The following is a 10904-nucleotide window of genomic DNA, read 5'->3' as shown; positions in this document are numbered from 1 at the left end:
GAGGCGCGCGTGCCCGCGGGGCCAGCGTCCTGATTAAGGCGCTTCGGAGGGCAAGCATTGCGCAGCTTTGAGCGCTGAGGACTGCGTCGTCCTTTGAGAGGCTCCTCTCGCGGTTTCCCCACCCGAGAGGCTCCGGAAGGAACAGTAGGCGGAGCGCGCAGGGGCGGGGCCTGGCGGGTTGGCTCCGCCCCCCGGAGGCTCTGTCAGCAGCCAGTCTGCTGTGAACGGTGACCCTTTCCTCTCTGTTTCCTCAGAGGTTGTGACCCTCAAATCTAGAGGTTTTGTTAGGCTGAGCTGAGTGCTGAGCTCGATCCTGTCCACCCATCTTGGCCCCCTGTTCGCCCGCCCAGTGAGCAGTGTGTAGATGTTCCGGCGTGGACGTGTGCAGGAAGGGTGCGTGTGGGAGCCGGTGTGTGTTATGCTTTGCATCTGAAATCCTGAGGGTTTCGACCTTCTGTGACAGACTGGAGCACAAGCAAGCCTTTTTTCTTCTCCATCCTAGTTGCCACCCTCGCAGGACCTTGGAAGGCTCCTACCAAAGATTTAGATTAAATTTTTCATGAGCCCAAGGTAATGGGCCTCACATGAGAAATTAAAATTGAAACAGAGTGAAATCTACTAGTTCTATCAGAATTAAAACTAAAATGTCAGACCGCTGATACAGTCCTTTCTATCCCAGAGTAACTTCATTTAACATTTTTGAGCTGTTTCTTCTAATATGTATTTTTATCTTTCTCAGGCATATCCTCGTGTTTCATGATTTTTCAGTTTTGGATAGCATCTATTAACTTGTAGGAGGATTTAGATTTCACACTACATCAACAAACAGGTTTTGAGTGGGTTTGTTAAAAGCTGTGATAAGAAATCTAACCGTCCCAAATTGTAGAATTGTAGGTTTGCTGATGCTGTTGCTAGTATGGAGAACTTTTTAGTTAGTATCTGCTTTTCAGGGATACCCTCCACGTGTGCCTAATTATAGGCCTTTGCCTCTGTCCCAGGATCCAACAACCTGTTTATTTAGGTAGAGAGGCTGCAGTGTATTTGGCCCAGTACCCAGTAATAAAGACAGTCCAGATATTAGCATACAGGGAAATCTAATTAACAGCAACAACTCTATCACCTTGACTACAGTAATAAAATCTAGCAAAGACAGACTAGATGTTGACATACCCTAAGAACCGATAGTTTACCAACCTTAACCATAGAATTAAAATATAGACACTAAGACATACCAAATAATGACCTACAGTAAATATCTACTAAATAGAACAACTTTAACTCCACTAAAAATAGAACAGTATTCTAGTAATGAACTAAAAATTCATAAAAGATTCATAAAGATAGGGTGGGAATAGAGAATGAAAAAAATAAAATTTGAAATATTAATGGAAAATGAGGAAAAAGTGAGGGGATCATATTGAGTAACAGGTAGTTAATAGTATCGATAAGAGTAATACAAAAAAACAAGAAAAAAGTGCAAAATAAAGGAAAAAAACAGATTAAAGGAAAAAGCTAAATGTAAAGAGACTGCACTCCAAACCTAAAACACACACACACGCACACACACACACACACACACACACACACACACACACACACACACAATGAACAAATGAACAAACCATGAAGGAAAAAGCAAGAGAGAAAAAAAAGTCGATTATAAAAAAAAGAAAGAAAGAAAGAAAGAAAAGAAAAAAGAACAAAGAAAAAGAAAAAGAAAGAGAAATTCCTCCGTTTTGGAATCCAGACAAGTCATGATTTTCTCTGTGGGCTTTTTCTGGGGCTAGTGCTGTGGGCTAGGTTGATTATTTCTCCCTCAGGTTGCAGACTGTCCTGGGCTTGCCTTCTCCCCTGAGGTGATGGCCTCCTATATGATCAGGTTGATTGGTTGGTCAGTGCTTCTGCTGCTGGCTATTGAGGTGAAGCAAAACACATAAAGGGCTTGGAATTTGTAGGTGACCATGATGGGGGGGCAGGGAGGGTGCAAAATCCAAGGGCACAGGTTGCCAGAGGCGAGTGCCACAGAGGGGAAAGCTCCTCTTCCATATGTGCTAGATATTTTCCTAATTTTTTTGTGGATATAATTTTGTAGTGATAAAGATAAAAGAAATTTTGATGTATTTGCAGCCATTGTAAATGGAATTTGAAATACATTTGATTTTTATTGACTTTAAAAAGTCACAGGTCCTGATAAAATACTGTAGTTTATCCCCCCACCCCCAAAAGGGAATGTTAGAAGTAGGTATCATAAAGATATAACTTTTACCCCTCTAAGTTACCAGACTTCAGTTCTATCAGTAAACTTCTTTGGGGTCAGTTACTGGAAGTTACAAACTACTGCTCTAGACATACCCAGAAGTGGGAATTTATGTTATGAAACTCATATTCATCTTTGCTAAATGGTGCCAGAATGTTTTAGACATTTGTACAGTTTATAGCAGTGTATGAGGTTTTAAACTAACTTTTTATTATTTACCATCTGCCAATATGAAGATCCATTTTTATACCCCATATAATGAATACTATCAGAACTAGGTCCATTGCTGGCCCAGTGGAGTAGGAGGGTAGTAGCTACATATAAACTCTACATGCTTATGTTCTGTTGCATCTTATGTTTTAGTTCCATCTTCTATGGCCACTAGATAGCAGCATAGTGGCATAGACTCTTCTTTCATTAGGTGTTTAAACTGTGTACATATATCTATTTTTACTTCTTATAATTTAAACTATTAGTATTTAGTTTGGAGTTAACTTACTATTTTGTGATATTTTATGTGTTGGAGAAAAACATTTTAGTAAGGACACATCCCTATCATGTTTCCAGAGGTCATTATTATTATTGTCGTTGTTATTGTTTTATAGAAGTAAAGAGTAGGACATTTTATTTGGGAAGAGACAGCTCCAGAGAGAGACAGGAGGGGACCTGTAAAGTGGGTTGCCCTGAGCTTTATTATTATTTATAAAAGAAATTTATAATAAAAGTAAAAATAAATTTTCATTAATATTCCTCATTAAATATCCTACGAATATCACCAAATATTTGGTAAACATCTGGTGTGCTAAATTTATATTTCCTTTGAAGAAGGAAAAAAACTAAATATTTCTTCAGGAACTTGTTCATATGTGTTCATATTTCTTTATCAGCCTCTTTGTTGATGTCCTTGTTAGAATCAGTTGTGGGAAATATTTATCAACACTTCAATACTTATCTATGCATAAACTTATTTAATGTTGTTTCTATTATTAAAACAAGTTTATTACCAAAGCAAACAAACATATGTATTTAATACATACTCATTACATCTTTTTTAGATACTGTATCCTGTTGATTTTCCTTAGGCTTTGCATTAGAAAGTGGACTTTAGTGCCAATGACATTTTAAAAGTTGTCATCAATAAAGGCAATTATTTCTGAAGTAGGCTTTGCAAATTAATTCCTTTGAATAATCTCTGCCTTACAAGTAGAGTAGGGAAGAAATTTCATGGGATTTTTTTGCTTTAGTTTTACTACTAAATATGGCTTCTTTCCTAGGTATAAATTGAGATACCATCTAATTCTATGCACTCATACATATTGTGACCTAATTTTCCTCATGGATACCCACATGAACACCCATTATCTATTGTTCTGTATTTGTCTTCATTTCCATAAGGTGTCTCAGATAACCACCACTTGAGTACTTTAGTTTTTAACTTGTTTTAGATTTATTTAGCTCTCACTGAGTTTTTAATGTTATTTTTATAATTTATTCTAAGGGTGTAAGCATTGATATAAAGGTTGTCTTTTCCCCTTCCTAAGTGTTTCAGGGTACTGCCTAAGATTTTCTCTTACCTTCTTTATGATAGTTCAAATGTTCCTCTATTTCTCTGAAGGTTGGTTGATAAACAGCTTGCAGTAAATCAGGATTCATCAGTCTAAAACTTCCTCTGAAAAAAACATTCCAGGCTTTCTGTTCAAGGTAAGTTAAAGTGCTTTTAGGAGTAGGCTTCATATTTAAAATTATTTTCTTTACATCTCAAGATAATTATTAAAATATATATTTTGTAACTTTCTTATGTCCTGGGAGTTTTCTAAAGTTTCTCCTACTTAGCACAAAATAGAAACTGAAAAGACAGAAAGAAAAAGTCATAACTTTACAGATGCTTTGTAAAATTCCTACTTCACAATGTTTGTCACTGAAAATGAGCTATTTTTGAGCCTGTGTTTTTTGGAATTAATCCATATTAATAGACTTTTTTATGATAAGCTCTTAAATGAGTTTGGAAGCGTTGATTGATTAATTCTTTTCTTGTTCTGTTTAGCTGTGCTTCTTATTTATTAATTTTTTTGGTACTGGGGATTGAACTCAGGACCTTGCTCTTATGAGGCAGGCGCGGTGTCACTGAGCTAAATCCCGGGTCCTATGCTTATTTTTAAGAGCTTAATGTATACTCAAATGACATCTCCCATTCCTACATCACTTACTTTAAGGGAGCATCAGTAATACCTATTTCACAGGCAGATCATCACATTGCAACATGATTGTATCAGGTAGGTGCTAGATATACATCAGACTTTTTACTTTATCCTCTTTGTTTTTCACTTTGTGAAGTTGATATTTCCAGTTTGCAGGATAAAACAAAAACAGAAAACAAGCTATTCACAGAGGTTAACGCTCACCAAAGGTAACAAAGTGAATTGTTTAGGCCTGGTTTATTCATTACACTGTCCTGGGGTATGAATATACTAAAACTTTGTTATCACTTTGCTGCTGGTAGTTAAGTATTTTCATATGTTTATTTTCTAAATAATGTTTCAGTGAATAACTCTGCACACCTGTGAGTGGAATGACTGAATGTACTTCACTTCACTAGATCAAAACTTATTTTTTAAGAATCAACACATAGTCCTACAGACAGGGCATGGAATTTCCTTTCTCCATATGCTTGCCAATTTTTATTATAAAACTTTACTGTTTGTTTCCATTTACTATTTAAATTGAAATATCTTGAACTACATTTCTCTGATTTTTCTGTGAATTAATTTTGTAATTATATAAGGCAGGTCATTTTTGTTTTGTAAGGTCCTACCTTAGTGATGGTGAACATTTTAAAGCTTTCGATGATACCAAACAGCTTGCGGCACCATGAGTGCCATAGGTTCACCACCATTACACCCTGCTCAATTTTCAGTTTATTTTTCTTTCTTACTCATTTACAGGCTTACTGAAGATTCTGGAGGGAGGAACATAGCAATTTCAGAAATAACTAAGATAACAGGTGACCTTCAGTGTTGATTTCTTACAAAGCCACAGAGACAGAACTGCTCAGTAGGATAGACGGCAAAGACTCTTTGCTAAAGTGTTGGAAACTCACACGACATTTGTGGTCCTTTTGTGGAAGAGGCTTGTGGTAGATGGAGTTAGAAAGGACTTTTTCGCTGATAAGAGAGATGTTGTTCCATGCCAGGGACAGTGGCTTCATGATTGGGCTAAAGGCTCAAACCAACGAACTCAAAGTAGCATTGTGGTGGGCACAGTATAGATTCTGGAGCCAGATTTTCTGTATTTTAATCCTAGTTCTGTTTTTTGACATTTGCATTATCTGGCAAATGACTTCTTTGTATGTCAGTATCCTCCTCTATGAAATAAGGATAACAGTATTACTGATACCAGGTTGTTTATGAGGATAAAAATGAGTGCTTAGAATGGGGACTGATACTATACCATAATATATAGTTTTTCTTTAAACTTTCATAATATGAAATATGCCAGATGCACTTAATATATGAATTTATTGAGAAATTGAATTTTTTCTAAATTGATGTTTAACTCACACTGATAGATAGATTAGAAAATAACTGGTGAACAGAGAAGACTCACTACACTGTTGGCTGCAAGACAATATTTAAATGCTAACTCAATTGATTAGGAAGGAAAATTATTTCACACTATATAATTAAGAAATATATACAAAAGGTCCACAGAGTCTTCCCTGCAGATTATGTAGGTAATATAAAGAGCATGATTTTGGACCATGCAAACTTGGATTTAAATTCTGGTTCTGCTAATTATTAACTATATGACCTTGGGCATGTTGCTTACTATTTCTTATTCTTATTTACCTTATTTGTTGATTGGCAAAAATACTACTACTTAGGGTGGTATTTTCCCATAGAGTTACAGTGCTGTGTTGTTTAATGATAGTGATCTATTCTAAAAAATGCATTGTTAGGCATTTTTGTCTTTGTGTGAACATCATAGAGTGTACTTACATAAGCTAAGATATCACAACATCACTACACAGTCTAAGCTCATGAGACCTGTTGTACATGCAGTCCATCTTGGACCAACATATTATTATGTGCCATATGACTGCAGTCGCTGAGTGATAATTTTCTACTTTGAATTTTCAGAATGCCAGATTCAAGGATATTTTTAAATCTAAGCTTTTAAAGGGTAAGCTTTTCAGTAATAAAGTATATACAAGTCTGTATATAGAAAGCTTGAGGAATTTCAAGAAGGAGTTAGATAATTATGCTTTCTGGATTGATCATGATTGACAATGGCTGCTGTAGTCTCTGATGGGAGCCACTGTTGTACAGTTTTTTTTTTTCATGAATTTTTATTTTTGCATAGTTCTCAGTCTTCAGATTGCAGATGAGAAAACTGCGGCCAGATAGGGAAGTGCTATCACACTTGTGGTGTCTACTTGTGCTAGACACAAAAACAGGACTCAGTATTTCTGGCTCCTCTGGGCTGAAAGTAGCTGAGGTTCCAATATGGTCTTTCTTAATCTTCAGTGGGGGGGGCAGTACCAAGCATTTTGAGTCACCATCATACAAGATGATACTTCATTCTCTGGAGTTCCTAGCTTATTGCCTCTGTGAGGTAACTATAGTCTCTAGCTTCATGCTGCCAGCTTCCAGAAATGCCCGGAGGAAAGATTAAATTTAGTTTTCAAGCTCTACTGATTCCTAGCTGCCAAAAATACCTAGTGAGACTCACCTAAGGACGCTGTACCCCACCTGTGTGTGCTGACTGGTGTTACAGGATATTTTCCCATGACATCTCTTTTTCTTGCCACTGCCCCCTCCCTCAACTGCCAGCTGTGTGTGTCTCTATTGCTCTGGTGTTTGTCCATATTGTGCCACCCTTTGCAATTACTCCAGCCTGGAACTTCAGCCCTGGATATACAAGAAGCAATATACATTTGTGTGCCTTCTGTGCTCCAGAGAATAGCAGGATTTGATCTGACCAAGGTGTTCACTATGCTGACAGCCAAGGTACTGGATGGAAGAATTAACAATGGAATGGATTTCAGCCATTTCATCAGGTGTGGCTCAGACCTTTAAACAAGCTATTATTTTATGCAAAGAACAGCAGTGGACTAACTTTGAGATAATAGCATGGTGCTCTATTGGGGATTTCAGCCCCTCTTTTTATACTGCTGTTGTCAGGAATATTTTGGGTAAAATAATCTGCCTGTAATAAAATCTGTAATTAAGTTATAAAATATTTAGATTTTTTTTTTAGAGATGTGCTTTAACTTCATAATAGAGACAGAGGTCTTTCCTGTAATGTCAATGCACAGAGTCCCCATTATCTTGTTTTCACCACAGGGTAATTCTCATAGTTACTATTTTTTTAAGTTGCAGATATTATCTAGTCTATATTCTTTAGATAACCATACAATATACTTCACAAAACTCCAGTGCTTCAAGTTAAAAAGATAAAGGAAGTTCTGGATCTTGTTAGGAAAAAGTTTTTTTCAGTCCTGTAAGACTGATGGACCTGTGTATGGAAGTAGCATCAGTGATGTTAAAGGTAAGTTTTTTAAAGATTCACACAAACAACATATATTTAAATCTCTCAGGTTTACTTTATTCTTTCTTTTCCAAGTTCATCCTGTTTACCATAGCTATAAAATGTAGACTTTAGAATTGACCTATGGCTGTTTATATATTGTGCTTTTCAGATGTCAATTCAAGTAGTTGGTCAGTAAAATATGCAGATCCTTTCCTGGAAAATCTTGACACCTATAAATAGCAAATAATTATGAAAGCACCTTTAAAGTAATAATCCTTGATACTCATATACATAGCTTCATACATGTTTATAATATTTGCAGTTTAGAGTGCTCACCATCACCTTGATGCCAAACACATAGCTGGTCTGAGCTTTTTATTTATTTTTGTGACAGGGTCTCACTTTAGAGTTCAGATTATCTTTGAACTCACTATGTAGCCCAGGTTGGCCTTGAACTCACAGCAATCCTCCTGCTTCAGCCTGCTGAGTATTGGGATCACAGGTGTGCATGACCCCACTCAGCTCAGTCTGAGCTTCTTAGAGGTAGCTTCCATATTATTCATTCTGACTTTAAAAGTCTGGTCCCAAGAATTGCTTGATAGTGTTTAATTTATAAAATGATTTCTATCTCCCAATTCCTAGTTTGAATGAATTACAGAGCTAAATTCCTCTTATGTACCCAAAACAGTGATGTTGTTGAGGACATGGGTGTCCAACAACTCCTTTTTCTTTTTGGTCCTGGGGATTGAACCTGGACCTTCGTGCTTTCAAGGCAGGCAGCAGAACCACTGAGCCAAATCTCTGGCCCCATCCAAGAACTCTTGAAAGTCCTCATCAAAGACCCTGGTTTTGGGATCCATTGTGGAAGATAAACAAATCCCATTAATGCTATATTAGTCATGTGTTATAGTTTAGATCTGAAATGTCCCCTAAAAATCTCACGTGTTCTGAAGTAGGGCTTTTAGAAGGTGGTTGAATCATAGGTTGAATCCACTAATGAGTTCATAGATGAATATGCTCTTATGTGGTGGGGCCTAAGCAGAAGAGACGGTCACTAGGGGTATAACCTGGAAGGTTGTATTCTTCCTTAGCTCCTCCCTTTATTCTTTGTGTCTAGCTGCCATGAAGTAAATAACTTTTGTCCCCCATGATTCTTATACCTTGGAGTCAGCTGGCCATGCACTGAACCCTCTGAAATTCTGAGCCAGAATAAGCCTCTTCTCTAACTTGCAGGTGTTAGGTATTTTGTCCTAGTGATTGGAGAATGACTAATACATCATGCTGTTCTTTGTATGCAGTAATAGCTTGTTTAGGGGTTTGAGCTACATCTGATGAAATGGATGAAATCCATTCCACTGTGCAATTCTTGTGTCCATTCTCTTGGTTCTCAGCAGAGTGAACATTCTCAGTCAAATCAGGTTACAAGTCTACTGGTTGGTGTCACTCACACCCAGTGTGTGTCTTCCCTGTTCAGTAAGTCCATCATCCTCACCCAGAACTATGCTATACCAATCAGCTAGGTATTCTTGTACAAGTTGACACCACAGTTAACTATGACAGAAGGAGAAGAAAATTTGACCAGCAAATATAAAGTACTATTTAAATAAATCTTAACGTTTAAAACACAGAGCACTGATTTGCTTCTAAAAATGTTAGGCTTTCTAAATATCTGCTCCCAAATGTTCTTATTAGGTTATTATAATAGTTTTTTTAAAGACAAAAAGTGATCCTAAGGGGATGGTGGTCACAATGTGGTATACAGCTGATAGATTCAGTGTTATTAGATATCAAAGCAGGTTGTAAGCCTGCTTTAATATTTAAATAGTACTTCACATTTACTGGTCAAATTTTCTCCTTCCCCTTCTAGCACAGTTAACTGTGGTGTTGGTTTAGCATAGTTCTGGGTATGAGTGGCACCAACTAATGGGTTTGAAGCCTGGATGGAATAAAAATGGAAAGAAGGAAGGCTTGCTTCTGTTTCTTGGGAGGAGCTCCAGTCTTTGCCATTGCCTTTGGATGCTGGTCTTCAGGCTTCTGTCACTAGCCTTCAGTGCAAACTCTTCAGTCTTCCAGGGCAGTCCCTTTGGCTTCCTGATAGACTCACATGGGACTCTGCAGTGAGCCCTAGGCCTGTGACTCTTTCCTGAGTCCTTTGGCTCTCCAGCACATAGATGGCCCTTTCGCATTCTTTCAAACCTGGCTTCGAAGTCCATATGTATTTGGACTTATATATATATGTTATGTCATCTATATTATATATGTTGTATAAAGTCATATATATTATATATGTCTCAATATGTATCCATTTTCCTATGAATGAATCTATTTTCTCGTTCTTTATGGCTGAGTAATATTCCATTTTATAGAAAAACCACATCTTCTTTATCCACTTTCCAACGGATGGGCAAATGGGCTGTTTCCAAGATTTAGCTATTACAAACTGTGCCGCTATAAACATGGGTGCACATACTTCTCTGTGATATGATTCTTTTAGTTCTCTTGGAAAGATACCCAGCAGAGGGATGGCTGGGTCAAATGGAACCTCCAGTCCAAGCTCTTTGAGGTATCTCCATATTGATTTCCATAGTGGTTGCACCAGTCTGCATTCCCACCAACAATGGAGAAGGGTTTCTTTCTCCCCACAACCTCGCCAACATTTGTTATTGTGTGATTTCTTGATAGCAGCCATTCTTTGTGGGGTGAGGTGGAATCTCAGTGCTGTTTTCATCTGCAACTGTGTCTGAAATGTCTGTGCATTTTGGATGCCCATTTTTGAATCGGGTCCTTATATTTGGGGGGGCTGAGTGTTTTGAGTTCTTTATGTATCCTTGATAATAGTCCTTTGTCTGAGGAACAGCTGGTAAAAATTTTTTCCTACATTGTAGATTGTCTCTTAGTTCTGCTGATGGTTTCTTTTGAAGTACAGAAGCTTTTTAGTAAGATGAGATCCCAGTTGTTGATTCTATCTGCTATTTCCCGTGCTACTGAGGATTTGTTCATAAAGTCTTTTCCTATACCAATGTCTTCCAGAGTTCTGCCTAACTTACTTTCCAGCAAGTTTAATGTTTCTGTTTTAATATTTAGATCTTTAATCCATTTGGATTTTAATTTAGTGCAT

The 10904-nt window shown here is 37.3% G+C and overlaps 1 protein-coding gene across 2 annotated transcripts in view; it reads right to left on the bottom strand.

The window, feature by feature from the left end:
* Positions 1–181, bottom strand: part of LOC104855470 (protein NipSnap homolog 3A) — a 12200-nt gene extending 12019 nt beyond the window's left edge. The window contains exon 1 of one of the 2 annotated variants that reach the window (XR_004515416.1): positions 3–181. Coding sequence is in view for 1 of the 2 variants with exons in the window: in XM_010614325.3 (XP_010612627.1) it covers positions 1–58 (58 nt within the window). In the remaining variant the exon portion in view is untranslated. The other variant, XM_010614325.3, reaches the window with a different exon arrangement.
* Positions 182–10904: the final 10723 nt, after the last annotated feature.

Source organism: Fukomys damarensis, unplaced genomic scaffold (genome assembly GCF_012274545.1).
Source record: "Fukomys damarensis isolate Sample0158 unplaced genomic scaffold, DMR_v1.0_HiC HiC_scaffold_36, whole genome shotgun sequence".
In the NCBI taxonomy this organism is placed as follows: domain Eukaryota; kingdom Metazoa; phylum Chordata; class Mammalia; order Rodentia; family Bathyergidae; genus Fukomys; species Fukomys damarensis.
The sequence above is the reverse complement of the archived record's forward strand: the minus strand, read 5'-3'. Positions and strand labels throughout refer to the sequence as shown.